Below are 17,681 nucleotides of genomic sequence, written 5' to 3'. Positions count from 1 at the left end.
GTCAAACCTAGTTCCAGTTTGTCTCTCTTCTGTGAATGTCTTCCAGGTTCCAGCTCCTGTTTCCAGACTTCTGCTATAGAGACCCGCACCAGCATTCCATCTGCGGTGTAGCCTGACTCTCCGATCCATACTGGACTCACCTGTTTCCAGCTACAACATCACCTGCTTCCAGCTCAGCTTCCAGCAGTGTACAGCTTCTCTTAAAGGGCCGGTGTCCTTTCTGCAGTTTACCACTCTCCACCGGTATTATTATTTCTCCGCTCTCAAATTCTACATTTCATCTACATTGCATCGCTCTCAAGCTTTATTTATTATTTAACTGGTTCCAGTCAGTATCCACTCCGTGCCAACACCTGTCTGGTTCTAACCAGTACCCACAGCAGCATTTTATCTACAGCAGTCCAGCTTTCCCTGGAACACCAGCTGGTACGACCCTGGGCTTTCCTCATTGCTACAGTTGAGCCTGGTAAGGACTTTCCAACTTGCAGATAATAAGAAATGTCTCATACCACCAGAGCTCTGTGGCCCCTGCCACCCTGTAGTACCCAGGAACTGTATTATTATTTCTCTGCTGATTTTTATGTTACTTTTTACTGCTACTGTGATGCATGGAGTTTGTCATAAATAAATATCATTGACTTTTACTCAAGTTGTCGTGGTCACGCCTTCGGGCGGTTTCTCTTCATGTTACTTACATGTCCAGGGGTCTGATACAACCTCCCAGGTTCCGGTACATCTCAGCCCCTACAACTGAGGCTGCCTTCCGTCAGCTCAGGCCCTCAGTTGTGACACTCCCCAACCTCTGAGACTTGCATTCGTGGTTAGGAGGATCCAATTCTGAATCCCGAAACTGCGGCCCTCTAGTAGCTGAGAGGTTTGTCCAGGAGATCCAGTTGGAAAGACCGTGCATGAAATCTACAGTACTGTAGAGCCTCGTAGGAGGCAACCATCTTCCCCCGAAGGTGAATGCACTGATGAACCAATACCCAGGCTAGCTTCAGGACATCCCAGACCATTGTTTGTATCACCGACGCTTTCTCCTCCGGCCGAAAACACCCTATGTACATCCGTGTCGAGGATCATCCCCAGGAAGGACAGTCTCCTTGTCGGTTCCAAATGCGACTTTGGAAGATTCAGGATTGATCCATGATCTTGGAGTAGTTGAGTTGAGAGAGCAATGCTCTGTAACAGCTTCTCCCTGGAAGACGCTTTTATCAGCAGATCGTGAAGATAAGGAATTATGTTCACAAACTGCTTGCGGAGAAGCAGCATCATCTCCGCCATGACCTTAGTGAACACCCTCGGTGTCGTGGAGAGGCCAAACGGCAGTACTTGGAACTGATAGTGACAGTCCAGCAGCGCAAATCTGATATAAGCCTGGTGAGGAGGCCAGATCGGAATGTGAAGGTACGCATCCTTGATATCCAGGGATACTAGAAATTCCCCCTCCTCCAGACCTGAGATCAACGCTCTCAGAGACTCCATCTTGAATTTGAATTTCCTCAAATAAGGGTTCAACGACTTTAGATTCAATATTGGCCTGACCGAACCATACGGTTTCGGTACCACAAACAGGTTTGAGTAATAACCATTGTTTGCTAAATGAGGTGGAACTGGAACAATGACATTTGACTTCAGCATTTTTTGAATGGCTTCCTGTAGGATAGCACTTTCTTTCAGCAAAGGTGGTAAGCCGGATTTGAAGAATCTGTGAGGTGGGAGTTCTTGAAAACTCCAGTCTGTACCCCTGGGTAACAATATCTTGTACCCAGGGGTCTATGCCTGATGATGCCCAGACATGACTGAAATTTCTTAATCTTGCTCCCACCTGCCCGATCTCCAGGCTGGGAGGTCCACCGTTATGCCGAGGATTTTGAGGAAGCAGAACCAGATTTCTGTTCCTGTGAACCTGTTGGTGCAGGTTTTCTGGATTTCCCCCAACCTCCTCTAAAGAAAGTGGAAGGAGGTTTGTACTTTTTAACTTTTGCAATCCAAAAGGATTGCATTGTAGACGTAGGATAAGATTTCCTAATAGGCAGTGTTGCTGAGGGAAGAAATGTTGACTTACCCGCAGTTGCCGTGGAGAACCATGTATCTAACGCTTCCCCAAACAGAGCCTGAAATGTGCATGGTAGGTTCTTCACACTCTTCTTGGATTCCGCATCCGCAGACCATTGGCACAGCCAGAGTCTCCTGCATGCCGAGACAGCCATGGAAGAAGCCATTGCATTAAGATGGCCAAGGTCCTTCATGGCCTCCACCATGAAACCTGCAGAGTCCTGTATGTGACGTAAGAACAAATCAATGTCACTTCTAGCCATAGAATCTAATTCCTCTAGTAATGTGCTTGACCACTTTACTTTGGCTTTAGAAATCCACGTACAAGCAATAGTGGGTCTTAACGCTACGCCAGTAGCTGTGTATAATGATTTGAGTGTAGTCTCAATCTTACAGTCAGCAGGCTCCTTTAAAGCGGTGGACCCAGGGACAGATAAAAACCACTTTTTTAGATCACCTAGACACAGAAGCGTCTACTACAGGCGGGATTTCCCACTTTTTCATGTCCTCCTCAGGGAAAGGAAAAGCAATGAGAACCCTTTTTGGGATCTGGAATTTTTTCTCTGGGTTTTCCCAGGATTTTTCAAACAATGCGTTTAATTCCTTAGACGCAGGGAATGTAAGAGAGGATTTTTTATTATCAGTAAAGTAAGCCTATACTTGCTCAGGTACCTTATCAGTAATGTGTAAAATGTCCCTAATAGCCTCAATCACGAGTTGCACCCCCTTAGCAAAGGGATGCATTTTCCCCCCTGCATATCCCCATCACCGTCCCCTGTATCAGAGTCGGTATCCATGTCAGCTTGCATTATCTGGGCAAGAGCACGCTTCTTAAGGTAAATTGGGGTCTTTGAAGAGGTAGTAGGAGCTGAATACGGGTGTAGTATGGTATGCCGGCGGCCGGGCTCCCGGCGACCAGCATACCGGCGCCGGGAGCCCGACTGCCGGCATACCAACAGCGTGGCGAGCGCAAATGAGCCCCTTGCGGGCTCGCTGCGCTCGCCACGCTGCGGGCGCGGTGGCGCGCTACGCTATTTATTCTCCCTCCAGGGGGGTCGTGAACCCCCCCCGAGAGAGGGGGAATATCTGTCGGTATGCCGGCTGTCGGGATTCCAGCGCCTGTATACTGTGCGCCGGGATCCCGACATTCGGCAACCTAAAGACCACCCCTGAATACGACAAAACCTCAACAGACTTTTTCAAAACCTGTGTTTAGGTCTCATTTTGAGCTATCCGAGATGAAATCTGGGATATAATTTCCATAATAGAATCCACCCATGGGGGTTCGGATTCAGAAGGCTGAGACAGTATATAACAGTCCTGAGTACATGGAATAGACTCTTCTGGAGAAGATACACACTCTGCAGCACAGGATACAGAGTTCCTAGACATGTTTATGTGAGCTATACAAACACACACACACACACACACACACACACACACACACACACACACACACACACACACACACACACACACACACACACACACACACACACGAAAATGCAGACAGATTCCCCCAGAGTACCTTCAGAAAGACACAGAGTATTTGGAGCCAGCCACACAGCGCCCCAGTAGGCAGTTATACACTAACGGCCGGCGCTGACAGAATAACCTTAATAAGATTACACAGTTAATACAACACTCTCCCCCCTTGTCTATAACCCTTGGTATCGCAATGGTATTGGAGTTATGTGGAAGCAGCGCTCCCTGTCAGCGTTCTCAGTGTGATCTGCAGGGAGAAAATGGCACTTATGAGATGCTGGATCCTTTTTGAGAAGCCCCGCCCCCTGTAATGGCGTGTCTTCACGCTTGTACAGATTATACTGGCCTGAGGTGATTTCACTGCTAACAGTGGGATTAGCCCCTGTTAGCATGGTGACCAGTTGTAGGGCATTTGCGCTGGCCCAGGGCGCCCCTCACAGCGCCGCACAAGTACCGGTGAGCCCTCCGGAGCTCAGCCTGTCAGAGCTGCGCTCCTACCCTTGTGCAGCCATTCCCGCCGGCGACCCGCTTCCCGGGGCGCCAGCGTCATACTCACCACTCCGACTTCTGGCTCCGTTAGGGGGTGGCGGCCGTGCTGCGGGAGTGAGCGGTCGCCTCGGGGGCTTGCGATCATCACCCTCAGGAGCTCAGTGTCCTGTCAGCGGAGATAGAGAACCATTAACCTCTAGGGTTGGTTCCTGCTCACCCCCTAAGTCCCATGAAGCAGGGAGGCTGTTGCCAGCAGCCTCCCTGTGCCTAACTCTAATAAAAATAAGAAAACTAGAAAAACTCCTATGGAGCTCCCCTAGCTGTGACCGGCTCCTCCGGGTACATTTTCTAAACTGAGTCTGGTAGGAGGGGCATAGAGGGAGGAGCCAGCCCACACTATCAAACTCTTAACAAGTGCCCATGGCTCCCAAGGGACCCGTCTATACCCCATGGTACTAATGTGGACCCCAGCATCCTCTAGGACATAAGAGAAAAAAGGTGTTTCACCAAAGATGATGACAATCATAAACTAAGAGGGAAGTCCAGGAGCAGAGCTTTCTGTCCCTTCTGGAGGGTCATTTTGGGAGGTATGCAGGTGAGATACTTTTTTAAGTGGATAAAATGTATAACAAATCAGCTTACATGCATTTTCTGCACTATGAAAGTGGAGCATTTATTTGCTTTTAGACAACTCACCATATATTTCTCTTTTGGGCAGTAACATTGAGCTATAATGTTTTTATATATTAATACGCCAAAGTCTGCCGTGTGTTTGGGGGAAGGCTGCAGTAATACAGTATGGCTGCTGCCAGCGGTCGCTTTCAGCTGCCTGGAAGGAAAACCTGCGGCATACTGAAGGAATACAATAATAATAATAATAATAAATGAGTAAAGTTGCTAATCCCTTACAGCATATGAAACAGCATGCGGTGCTGCGTTACTGCCACTAGTGCGATGCACAGCGACCATGTGACTGCAGCAGCCGTGACACCGTCACCACTGACATGACATACTGTATGAAATATTATTATTTCCCAATTCCCGCGCCTGCGATTCGTAGCTACAAGCCGTCACAGTAGCAACGGCACTGACATCAGGCCACGCCCCCGTAGCGTGCTTCCTATAACATGTACCGAACGTGCACCTTACTCTGGGCGTGGTGACAGCATGAGCCATGGAGAGAGCAGCAGCTGCGGATTGGCTGCTGGTGGCAGTCGTCCTAGGCTCACTCCATGCGCGCAACCAACCGCAGCCGGAGCCGGTCCTGTGACACAGGTAGTGCGTGGCTGCGCCGGCCAATCACAGCCAGGGAGATAGATCGCTCGGTGTGTGCGTGATAACGGAGGATGCTCTGCCTGCTCTCTGTGCCGGGGCTGCTGCACTAGAGGAGGACACAGCGGTGCTGCAGCATATAAACTGAGGCGGAGTCACGTACTGTACAGTACTGTATACACTGCTGCGGCGCTAGTGACAGCCGGCTCCACCATCACCGGGACAGGTGAGCTCATGCACACATACATCATGCCACACACACAGTATCTATCTATCTATCTATCTATCTATCTATCTATCTATCTATCTATCTATCATTATATACTGGCACCTGACAAAAATTAGTGTGTGCATGTATGTTAGGGACTATAGATAGTAAGCTCCACTGGGGGTGTAGTAGTGTATGCCGGCGGCCAGGCTCCCGGCGACCAGCATACCGACAGCTGGGTCAGCGCAAATGAGCCCCTTGTGGGCTCGCTGCGCGCGCCACGCTATCCTCCCTCCAGGGGTTTCGTGGACCCCCAAGAGGGAGAAAAAGTGTCGGTATGCCGGTTGTCGGGATTCCGGCGCCGGTATACTGTGCGCCGGGATCCCGACAGCCGGCAAACTGAAGACCACCCCTCCGCTGGGGCTGTTGTGAAAAGTCATATAGTCTTTGTACAACGCTGCGTAATATGTGTGCGCTATATAAATAACTGGTCTCTCTATACATGCCTCTAAGTTTATTCTGAACTTGCTTAAAATATATATACACACAGTCTGCTCCCTATGTAGAAAGGCATGTTGGTGTGTCAGTATATTTATTTGTTGATTACCAGTTATTTATATAGCGCACACATATTCCGCAGCGCTTTACAGAGAATATATGGCATTCACATCAGTCCCTGCACCAGTGGAGCTTACAATCTATATTCCCTACCACATGTATACACACACATTCAGCTACACTAAACTTTTGTTGGAAGCCAATTAACCTATCAGTATATTTTTATGTTGTGTGAGAAAACTGGAGCACCCAGAAAAAAACTTATGCAAGCACAGGAGAATATACAAACTCCACACAGAGCTATGTGGGATTTGAACTTATTGCCCTCAGTACTGTGAGGCAGTAATGCTAACCATTACACCATCCTTGCTGCCCCATATAGGGACATAGTTTCCTGGGGCATGTAAAGCAATTCAGCTGGAACCTGCGTAGTGGGTAACTTGTTGTTGCAGACTTGACGCACATATACTTTGCTGTATTACTATTATTTGTAAATTACTGTCCTGTTATGCAGCACTGTATATTATAGGGCTCATGATAGTAATAAATAACATACATTGACATAATGCAGCAATTAAAGGGGACTTGCCAGAAGAGCTTACACTCATAAAGGTAAAGGAACACATGACACATAAGGTAGAGAATAAAGGGCCCCATACATACACTAGGACGATAATGCCCGATTTTGTGCATTCGGCCCGATATATCGGATGAAATCGGGCATTTTGGAGGTGTTTCCGATCCGATGCGCGTTACCGTGAGCATCGGATCCTCCAGATTGAATGTGTTGCACATTCAGTCATGTCCGAGCGCGTAGGCGTGGCTGGGATCGCCCAGGATACATCGTATGCAAAAGGACAGCATACGATGTATCTTGTTCGATCCTGCCCCCCGGGAGGCTGCCGGAGTGATCGCCTGCGACATGTCGCGTAAGTGTATGGGGCCCTTAACAGTAGTAGCTGCAGGTGGGAGAAATGTGCAAGGCTGCTGTGTATGTGTACAGGCAGCTGACACATCTGTGTATAGTGTGCATGTTTATATTTGCTATGGTTTTGCTCACACATCTGTGGTTGGATGTGGAAATGTAAAGGTTTATATAGAAAATCCTGACATTACATGTGTTTCTTCATTTCTTACAGTGAATAAAACTGATGTTTATCCTTTGTCTCTCAGGTCCCCTGAACGCCCTATCTTTCCTTTACCCAGTAGCAGACACAAATGGCTTCTAACGACAGCGTCCTCAGCCCCGCTTATCTTGCTGTTGAGTACATTGATTCTCTACTGCCAGAAAATCCTCTGCAAATACCCTTTAAATATGCCTGGACCTACATGCTGGACAACTACACCAAGTTCCAGATTGCAACATGGGGATCCCTCATTGTCCACGAGCTCATCTATTTCCTGTTCTGTCTCCCTGGTTTCCTGTTTCAGTTCTTACCGTTCATGCAGCGGTATAAAATCCAGCAGGTGCGTCCTTCTCCACACATCGTATATGGTCCTTGAGGGATTTTTAACTCTGCTCTTTTCCGTGAGCGGCTGTGAACGGTTCAGCTCACGGAAAAGAGCTGGTTCTTTTGGACGGCTCACTGGCTCATTAATTACGTTAATATTGGTATTTGGTATTTAAAAAAAAAAAAAAAATTCTGTTTAGTTTTCTTACCCATTTTTCCATTTCATTAGTCCTCTTAAGAATTAAAATTACCAAAAAGTGAAATTAAACAAACTAAAAGTTACAGTATACTAATTTGATCCAAGTGAAAACAGGGCGATAGACAAAGCACAGCAGTCACGTGCAAAGAATAAAAAGGGGTTGGGCCTCAGAGGAGAGGAGGGGCCTCGGGAGGGACGGGAGAATGGATGTTAAGAAAGCAGCACATTGGTGCCGGCTCTGTTCCTGGAGGGAGTCAGTTCTTCATCACAGTCTGTCAGTGAAGAACCGCCGCTCACTTTAAACGGCTCACTCGGCTCATTTAGTAGAGCCGGCTCAATAGTGAGCTACCCATCTCTAATTTTAACAGTATAAATATATGTGAGTGCTCTTTAATTTTCAAAGGAGTCTTGTGTAATATATTGCGTATGCGCGGTGCAAACCCAGAGCATGGTGGCCATGTGGAAAGTACAGCAGAAAGTTTCACCCATAGTTCCAGACGTAGTAATATATGGTGAAACTTTCTGCTTTAAATCAGAAATCTAATACATATTATGCAGCTGCAAACGTCTCAAATTAACTTATTTAATTACCTGTTAAAAGTATTTAGTAGTCCAGTGTTGCTTATAGCTTATAGTTTACAGTATACATTCCCTATAACATCAGAAGCCAATTTATAGGATGTAGTAGTAGTAGTAGGGTCTTAATAAAAATTGTTGCCTATGAAAAATTTGATAGTACAGCATTTTCCAAACTGTACTTTATTTGTGTACTATGTATATTCATATTATAGCTTTTACAACAGCAAAGTAACTGACAGAGGCCCAGATTTATCAAGCCGTGGAGAGTGATAAATTGCACGGTGATAAAGTACCAACCAACCAGCTAACTGTCATGTTACAGACTGTGTTTGAAAAAGGACAGGTAGTACCTGATTGGATGGTACTTTTTCACTCTCCACATCTTGAGAAATCTGGGCCTAAATCCAGTACACAATGAGATATTGATACCCAATGAATATAAATGAAATGGGCTGGTAATTAAAAATGTTAACTTAAGTACAGGAGAACTGTAAGGAAATTGTAAATGAAAGAGATTTGTGAAACATAATGTAGCGGCAATACATTGACCTTGTTTACTGCTAGCACCTAATCTAATTTTCTCTGACGTCCTAGTGGATGCTGGGAACTCCGTAAGGACCATGGTGAATAGCGGCTCCGCAGGAGACTGGGCACAACTAAGAAAGATTTAGGACTACCTGGTGTGCACTGGTTCCTCCCTCTATGCCCCTCCTCCAGACCTCAGTTAGAATTTTGTGCCCGGCCGAGCTGGTTGCACACTAGGGGCTCTCCTGAGCTCTTAGAAAAGAAAGTATAATTTAGGTTTTTTTATTTTCAGTGAGATCTGCTGGCAACAGACTCACTGCTACGAGGGACTGAGGGGAGAAGAAGCGAACCTACCTGCTTGCAGCTAGCTTGGGCTTCTTAGGCTACTGGACACCATTAGCTCCAGAGGGATCGAACACAGGCCCAGCCTCGGTCGTCCGGTCCCGGAGCCGCGCCGCCGTCCCCCTTGCAGAGCCAGAAGCAAGAAGAACGTCCAGAAAATCGGCGGCTGAAGACTCCGGTCTTCATTAAGGTAGCGCACAGCACTGCAGCTGTGCGCCATTGCTCCCCATGCACACCACACACTCCGGTCACTGATGGGTGCAGGGCGCTGGGGGGGGGGGCGCCCTGGGCTGCAATAAAAATACCTTAGCTTGGCAAATAAACACATAATATAGTCAGTAAGACTATATATGTGTAAAATCCCCTGCCAAAAATATCCTGAAAAAAGCGGGAGAAGTCCGCCGTGAAGGGGGCGGGGCTATCTCCCTCAGCACACTGGCGCCATTTCCTCTCGCAGCTCCGCTGGAAGGACGCTCCCAAGGCTCTCCCCTGCAGTTTCCAGGCTCAATAGGGTAAAAAAGAGAGGGGGGGCACTAAATTGTTGCGCAAAACTGTGTATTATAGCAGCTATAGGGGAAAAATCACTGTGTGTAGTGTGTATCCCTGCATTATGTAGTGCTCTGGTGTGTGCTGGCATACTCTCTCTCTGTCTCCCCAAAGGACTTTGTGGGGTCCTGTCCTCAGTCAGAACATTCCCTGTGTGTGTGCGTTGTGTCTGTACGGCTGTGTCGACATGTTTGATGAGGAGGCTTATGTGGAGGCGGAGCAGGTGCCGATAAATGTGATGTCACCCCCTGCGGGGTCGACACCTGAATGGATGGACATGTGGAAGGAATTACGCGACAGTGTCAACTCCTTACATAAAAGTTTGACGACATAGCAGATGTGGGACAGCCGGCTGCTCAGCCCGTGCCTGCCCAGGCGTCTCAAAAGCCATCAGGGGCTCTAAAACGCCCACTACCTCAGATGGCAGACACAGATGTCGACACGGATACTGACTCCAGTGTCGACGACGATGAGACTAGTGTACATTCCAATAGAGCCACTCGTTATATGATTACGGCAATGAAAAATGTGTTGCACATTTCTGATATTACCCCAGGTACCACAAAAAAGGGTATTATGTTTGGGGAGAAAAAGCTACCAGTGGTTTTTCCCCCATCTGATGAATTAAATGAAGTGTGTGAAGAAGCGTGGTGTTCCCCCGATAAGAAACTGGTAATTTCTAAAAAGTTACTAATGGCGTACCCTTTCCCGCCAGAGGACAGGTCACGTTGGGAGACATCCCCTAGGGTGGATAAAGCGCTCACACGTCTGTCAAAAAAGGTGGCACTACCGTCTCCGGACACGGCCGCCCTAAAGGAGCCTGCAGATAGAAAGCAGGAGGCTATCCTGAAGTCTGTATATACACACTCAGGTATTATACTGAGACCGGCTATTGCTTCAGCATGGATGTGCAGTGCTGCAGCTGCGTGGTCAGATTCCCTGTCGGAAAACATTGATACCCTAGACAGGGACACTATATTGCTAACCGTAGAGCATATTAAAGACGCTGTCTTGTACATGAGCGATGCACAGAGGGATATTTGCCGGCTGGCATCTAAAATAAACGCAATGTCCATTTCTGCCAGGAGAGGATTGTGGACTCGGCAGTGGACAGGAGATGCAGATTCTAAAAGGCACATGGAAGTATTGCCTTACAAGGGTGAGGAGTTGTTTGGGGATGGTCTCTCGGACCTCGTTTCCACAGCGACAGCTGGGAAGTCAGCATTTTTACCCCATGTTCCCTCACAGCCAAAGAAAGCACCGTATTATCAGGTACAGTCCTTTCGGTCCCAGAAAGGCAAGCGGGTTAGAGGCGCGTCCTTTCTGCCCAGAGGCAGAGGTAGAGGGAAAAAGCTGCAACATACAGCCAGTTCCCAGGAACAAAAGTCCTCCCCCGCTTCCTCTAAGTCCACCGCATGACGCTGGGGCTCCACAGGCGGAGCTAGGTACGGTGGGGGCCCGTCTCAAGAACTTCAGCGACCAGTGGGCTCGCTCACGGGTGGATCCCTGGATTCTACAAGTAGTATCTCAGGGGTACAAGCTGGAATTCGAGACGTCTCCCCCTCGCCGTTTCCTCAAATCTGCCTTGCCGACAGCTCCCCCGGACAGGGAGGCAGTGCTGGAGGCGATTCACAAGCTGTATTCTCAGCAGGTGATAATCAAGGTACCCCTCCTTCAACAAGGACGGGGTTACTATTCCACAATGTTTGTGGTACCGAAACCGGACGGTTCGGTGAGACCCATTTTAAATTTAAAATCCTTGAACACTTATATAAGAAGGTTCAAGTTCAAGATGGAATCGCTCAGGGCGGTGATTGCAAGCCTGGACGAGGGGGATTACATGGTATCACTGGACATCAAGGATGCTTACCTGCATGTCCCTATTTACCCTCCTCACCAGGAGTACCTCAGATTTGTGGTACAGGACTGTCATTACCAATTCCAGACGTTGCCGTTTGGTCTGTCCACGGCACCGAGGGTATTTACCAAGGTAATGGCCGAAATAAGGATACTCCTTCGGAGAAGGGGAGTTTTAATTATCCCGTACTTGGACGATCTCCTTATAAAGGCGAGGTCCAGGGAACAGTTGTTGATCGGTGTAGCACTAGCTCGGGAAGTGCTACAACAGCACGGCTGGATCCTGAATATTCCAAAGTCGCAGCTGGTTCCTACAACGCGTCTACTGGGGATGGTTCTGGACACAGAACAGAAAAAAGTGTTTCTCCCGGAGGAGAAGGCCAAGGAGTTGTCATCTCCTCTAGTCAGAGACCTCCTAAAACCAAAACAGGTGTCGGTGCACCACTGCACGCGAGTCCTGGGAAAGATGGTGGCTTCTTACGAAGCAATTCCGTTCGGAAGGTTCCATGCAAGGATCTTTCAGTGGGATCTGTTGGACAAGTGGTCCGGATCGCATCTTCAGATGCATCGGCTGATAACCCTGTCTCCAAGGACCAGGGTGTCGCTGTTGTGGTGGCTGCAGAGTGCTCATCTTCTAGAGGGCCGCAGATTCGGCATACAGGACTGGGTCCTGGTGACCACGGATGCCAGCCTTCGAGGTTGGGGGGCAGTCACACAAGGAAGAAACTTCCAAGGACTATGGACAAGTCAGGAGACTTCCCTACACATAAATATTCTGGAACTAAGGGCCATTTACAATGCCCTAAGTCAGGCAAGACCCCTGCTTCAAAACCAGCCAGTGCTGATTCAGTCAGACAACATCACGGCGGTCGCCCATGTAAACCGACAGGGCGGCACAAGAAGCAGGATGGCGATTGCAGAAGCCACAAGGATTCTCCGATGGGCAGAAAATCATGTGTTAGCACTGTCAGCAGTGTTCATTCCGGGAGTGGACAACTGGGAAGCAGACTTCCTCAGCAGGCACGACCTCCACCCGGGAGAGTGGGGACTTCATCCAGAAGTCTCCCAAATGATTGTACACCGTTGGGAAAGGCCACATGTGGACATGATGGCGTCCCGCCTCAACAAAAAGCTAAAAAGATATTGCGCCAGGTCAAGGGACCCTCAGGCGATAGCTGTGGACGCTCTAGTGACACCGTGGGTGTACCAGTCGGTTTATGTGTTCCCTCCTCTGCCTCTCATACCCAAGGTACTGAGAATAATAAGAAGGAGAGGAGTAAGAACTATACTTGTGGTTCCGTATTGACCAAGTAGAGCTTGGTACCCAGAACTTCAATAAATTATCTCAGAGGACCCATGGCCTCTGCAGCTCAGACAGGACCTGCTGCAGCAGGGACCCTGTCTGTTCCAAGACTTACCGCGACTGCGTTTGACGGCATGGCGGTTGAACGCCGGATCCTGAGGGAAAAGGGCATTCCGGAGGAAGTCATCCCTACGCTGATTAAAGCTAGGAAGGAGGTGACCGCAAACCATTATCACCGCATATGGCGAAAATATGTTGCGTGGTGTGAGGCCAGAAGGGCCCCAACGGAGGAATTTCAGCTGGGTCGATTTCTGCACTTCCTACAGTCAGGGGTGACTATGGGCCTCAAATTAGGTTCCATTAAGGTCCAGATTTCGGCTCTGTCGATTTTCTTCCAAAAAGAACTGGCTTCACTGCCTGTAGTTCAGACGTTTGTTAAAGGAGTGCTGCATATTCAGCCCCCTTTTGTGCCTCCAGTGGCACCTTGGGATCTCAACGTGGTGTTGGATTTCCTTAAGTCACATTGGTTTGAGCCACTTAAAACCGTGGAACTAAAATATCTCACGTGGAAAGTGGTCATGCTGTTGGCCTTGGCTTCGGCCAGGCGTGTGTCAGAATTGGCGGCTTTGTCATGTAAAAGCCCTTATCTGATTTTCCATATGGATAGGGCGGAATTGAGGACTCGTCCCCAATTTCTTCCTAAGGTGGTATCAGCTGTTCATTTGAACCAACCTATTGTGGTGCCTGCGGCTACCAAGGACTTGGAGGATTCCAAGTTGCTGGACGTAGTCAGGGCCCTGAAAATCTATGTTTCCAGGACGGCTGGAGTCAGGAAAACTGACTCGCTATTTATCCTGTATGCGCCCAACAAGCTGGGTGCTCCTGCTTCAAAGCAGTCTATTGCTCGCTGGATCTGTAGTACGATTCAACTTGCACATTCTGCGGCTGGACTGCCGCATCCTAAATCTGTAAAAGCCCATTCCACGAGGAAAGTGGGCTCTTCTTGGGCGGCTACCCGAGGGGTCTCGGCTTTACAACTTTGCCGAGCTGCTACTTGGTCGGGTTCAAACACATTTGCTAAATTCTACAAGTTTGATACCCTGGCTGAGGAGGACCTTGAGTTTGCTCATTCGGTGCTGCAGAGTCATCCGCGCTCTCCCGCCCGTTTGGGAGCTTTGGTATAATCCCCATGGTCCTTACGGAGTTCCCAGCATCCACTAGGACGTCAGAGAAAATAAGAATTTACTCACCGGTAATTCTATTTCTCGTAGTCCGTAGTGGATGCTGAACGCCCATCCCAAGTGCGGATTGTCTGCAATACTTGTATATAGTTATTGCCTAACTAAAGGGTTATTGTTTGGAGCCATCTGTTAAGAGGCTCAGTTGTTATTCATACTGTTCACTGGGTATAGTATCACAAGTTGTACGGTGTGATTGGTGTGGCTGGTATGAGTCTTACCCGGGATTCCAAATCCTTTCCTTATTGTGTCAGCTCTTCCGGGCACAGTTTCCTAACTGAGGTCTGGAGGAGGGGCATAGAGGGAGGAGCCAGTGCACACCGGGTAGTCCTAAATCTTTCTTAGTTGTGCCCAGTCTCCTGCGGAGCCGCTATTCCCCATGGTCCTTACGGAGTTCCCAGCATCCACTACGGACTACGAGAAATAGAATTACCAGTGAGTAAATTCTTATTATTGTATATTTTTATTATTCTAGGATAGGCCAGAGACATGGGAAGGCCAGTGGCGGTGCTTCAAAATGCTCCTTTTTAACCACTTCTGCATCCAGCTTCCTTTGATTTGCGGCACATACTACTTTACAGAATTTTTTAACATTCCATATGACTGGGACAACATGCCTAGGTGGTGAGTAATATCTCCATATTACATTTTTATAGCTTTACGAGTTTCCCATTCGCCAAACATAGTATTCAAGCACGGTGCTAGAATGAACATTAAATCCAATATACACAACTGTATATAAAATTCTTTCAGTATGTCGCTCATTTGTTTCATTTCCATGTGACCTTACACCCACAACATCTGCATTGCTTGTCCAGGGTATAAGTTGTTGTTCTCTAGCTGACTGCCACATATTTCTCATTTGTTATCAGTCACTCATGATGACTTCTTATGGCCTTGTGCAATAAGTCTACGGACATGAAGATGTGTATTAAAAGAGTTTTGAACGTTTAGGGGGAATTCGGTTTACTAGGCACCCGACAGAGCAATTTAACAGTTGCTCCGATTGGGTGCCCGTTAGCCATGGGGGACACATTTCTTGTTATAGGTCTCAGGAAGAAATGTGTGAAAGTCTGTGGTTTGGGCACCCTAACCAGGGGAGTCATTCCGAGTTGATCGCTCAACTTTTTGCAGCGCTGCGATCAGATTAAATCTCGGCAAAACTGTACATGCGTATGCACCGCAATACGCAGGCGCATGGTACGGATACAAAGCGGATTGGTGCTGGGCGATGGATTTCACGAAGAATTCATTTGCACAGCCGATCGCAGGTGATTGACAGAAAGAGGGTGTTTGTGGGTGTCAACTGACCGTTTTCTGGGAATGTTTGCAAAACACAGGCTTGTCCAGGCGTTTGCAGGGCGGGTGTCGGACGTAGGTTCCGGGACCAAAAAGACTGACGTGATCGCAGCGGCTGAGTAAGTCCAGTGCTACTCAGAAACTGCAAAAAACTTTTTTGTGCCATCGGCTGCAACAGCGTTCGCACTCTTGCCAAGTGAAAATACACTCCCCCATAGGCAACGACTATCTGATCGCAGCGCTGCAAAAAGTTGCTAGCGATCAACTCGGCATGACCCCCCAGGTCTTTACACTGGTTTAGCTGCTATTCGCAGCTAAACTTAGTGCTTTTGGGATTGTGTAAAGTAATGGGCGCCTGAACGGAGCAACAATCAAATTGCCCCCCCCCCACCCTCCCTCAGCAGTAATTTTCATTGCGTCATTTACATGTTACATTAGAATTTCTCAGACCTGATGCTCATGAGGAATTATGTGACCACATTTACGCCAGGGTTTTTATTCTGTTGTGCTTCTCTCATAGGTATGTCTTATGTGCCCAGTGTTTTGGTTGTGCCGTCATTGAAGATGCATGGCACTACTTCCTCCATCGCATTCTGCACCACAAGAGGATTTATAAGCATATCCACAAAGTGCATCATGAGTTTATGGTAACTACAGTTCATTTTTTTTTTTTTTTTTTTAATTCTGTATTTTAAATAGCCATAAGAGACATTGTAATTATAATATGGTGGGGGAAAAAGAATATTGACAGACCAGAATGGGGGTAGGGGGGTTGGAGTGAGGTGTACCAAGCATACCAAGCATACGTTTGAAGAAGTTCCAGTGGGAGACTAGGGGACAAATTTATGAAGCATGTCTTCCAAAGGTTGTTCTGGCTGTTGGATTTTAAATGACAGTAGTATTTTGCATGGCAAGAACTACTGATCATCAGCTGCTGCTTCACAAATATTCCTTTATGTGCATATGTAGATAATAGGGCAGTTGTCTAATGTGTAAGAGGTTGGACACATCATTCCCATTGTAAGGGAAAAGTAGAGGCTTCCTAGAGGGGTCCTGTAGGCAGGAAATGTGAGGCAGAATATTCCTGTGGTAGAAAGCTTGGCTCTCTCTGGAAGTCCTTTCCAAAACGTTTCCCCTGTCATGGAGATGTAAGTGCTTTGACTTTTCCAGATGTTGTTTGAATCCTCTCAGAGTCCCCTCACCATGCTGCTTCTGCCATTGTTCTCATACGTTTAGCAGTGCTACTCATAGTAACTGTAGGGAGAAACGCTTCGTAATCCTGTATCTGGTTATAAAATAAATGCTGAAATACAACAGTACAGGTTGAGTATCCCATATCCAAATATTCCGAAATACAGAATTTTTTGAGTGAGATAGTGAAACCTTTGTTTTCTGATGGCTCAATGTACACAATCTTTGTTTAATACACAAAGTTATTAAACATATTGGCTAAAATGACCTTCAGACTGTGTGATGCATTCTGTGCTTAGACTTGGGTCCCATCACCATGATATCTCATTATGGTATGCAGTTATTCCAAAATACGTAAAAATATGATATCCAAAATACTCCTGGTCCTAAGCATTTTGGATAAGGGATACTCAACCTGCATTACACTATTTCTATTACGTCCTAGAGGATGCTGGGGACTCCGTAAGGACCATGGTGTATAGACTGCTCCGCAGGAGACATGGGCACTGTAAAGCCTTAGAATGGGTGTGCACTGGCTCCTCCCTCTATGCCCCTCCTCCAGACCTCAGTTAGTTCCTGTGCCCAGTGGAGACTGGATGCACTGCAGGGGAGCTCTCCTGAGTTTCTCTGAAAAAGCTTTTGTTAGGTTTATTATTTTTAGGGAGCACTGCTGGCAACAGGCTCCCTGCTTTGTGGGACTGAGGGGAGAGAAGCAGACCTACTTCTTAAGAGTTCAAGGGCTCTGCTTCTTAGGCTACTGGACACCATTAGCTCCAGAGGGAGTCGGAACACAGGTCTCACCCTGGGGTTCGTACCAGAGCCGCGCCGCCGTCCTCCTCACAGAGCCGGAAGATAGAAGCCGAGTGAGTATAAGAAGAAAGAAGACTTCAAAGGCGGCAGAAGACTTCAGATCTTCATGAGGTAACGCGCAGTGGTAACGCTGTGCGCCATTGCTCCCGGCTCACACACAGGCACCACAGTAAGGGTGCAGGGCGCAGGGGGGGTGCCCTGGGAAGCATTAATATACCTCACATAACACTGGCTAAGTACATATATACACTATAAAGTTTATATATTTCCG

The 17,681-nt window shown here is 47.7% G+C and overlaps 1 protein-coding gene across 1 annotated transcript in view; it reads left to right on the top strand.

The window, feature by feature from the left end:
• Positions 1 to 5,197: 5,197 nt before the first annotated feature.
• The window catches only part of MSMO1 (methylsterol monooxygenase 1), a 29,548-nt gene continuing 17,064 nt past the window's right edge, over positions 5,198 to 17,681 (top strand). Inside the window, exons 1-4 of the mRNA XM_063920430.1 lie at positions 5,198 to 5,530; positions 7,244 to 7,537; positions 14,586 to 14,734; positions 15,930 to 16,056. Coding sequence (XP_063776500.1) covers positions 7,289 to 7,537; positions 14,586 to 14,734; positions 15,930 to 16,056 — 525 coding nt within the window. The 5' untranslated portion in view covers positions 5,198 to 5,530; positions 7,244 to 7,288. The remainder of the gene's footprint in view (positions 5,531 to 7,243; positions 7,538 to 14,585; positions 14,735 to 15,929; positions 16,057 to 17,681) is intronic.

This window comes from Pseudophryne corroboree, chromosome 1 (genome assembly GCF_028390025.1).
Source record: "Pseudophryne corroboree isolate aPseCor3 chromosome 1, aPseCor3.hap2, whole genome shotgun sequence".
Lineage (NCBI taxonomy): Eukaryota > Metazoa > Chordata > Amphibia > Anura > Myobatrachidae > Pseudophryne > Pseudophryne corroboree.
Note: the sequence above shows the minus strand (reverse complement) of the source record. Positions and strands in the feature narration are given on the sequence as shown.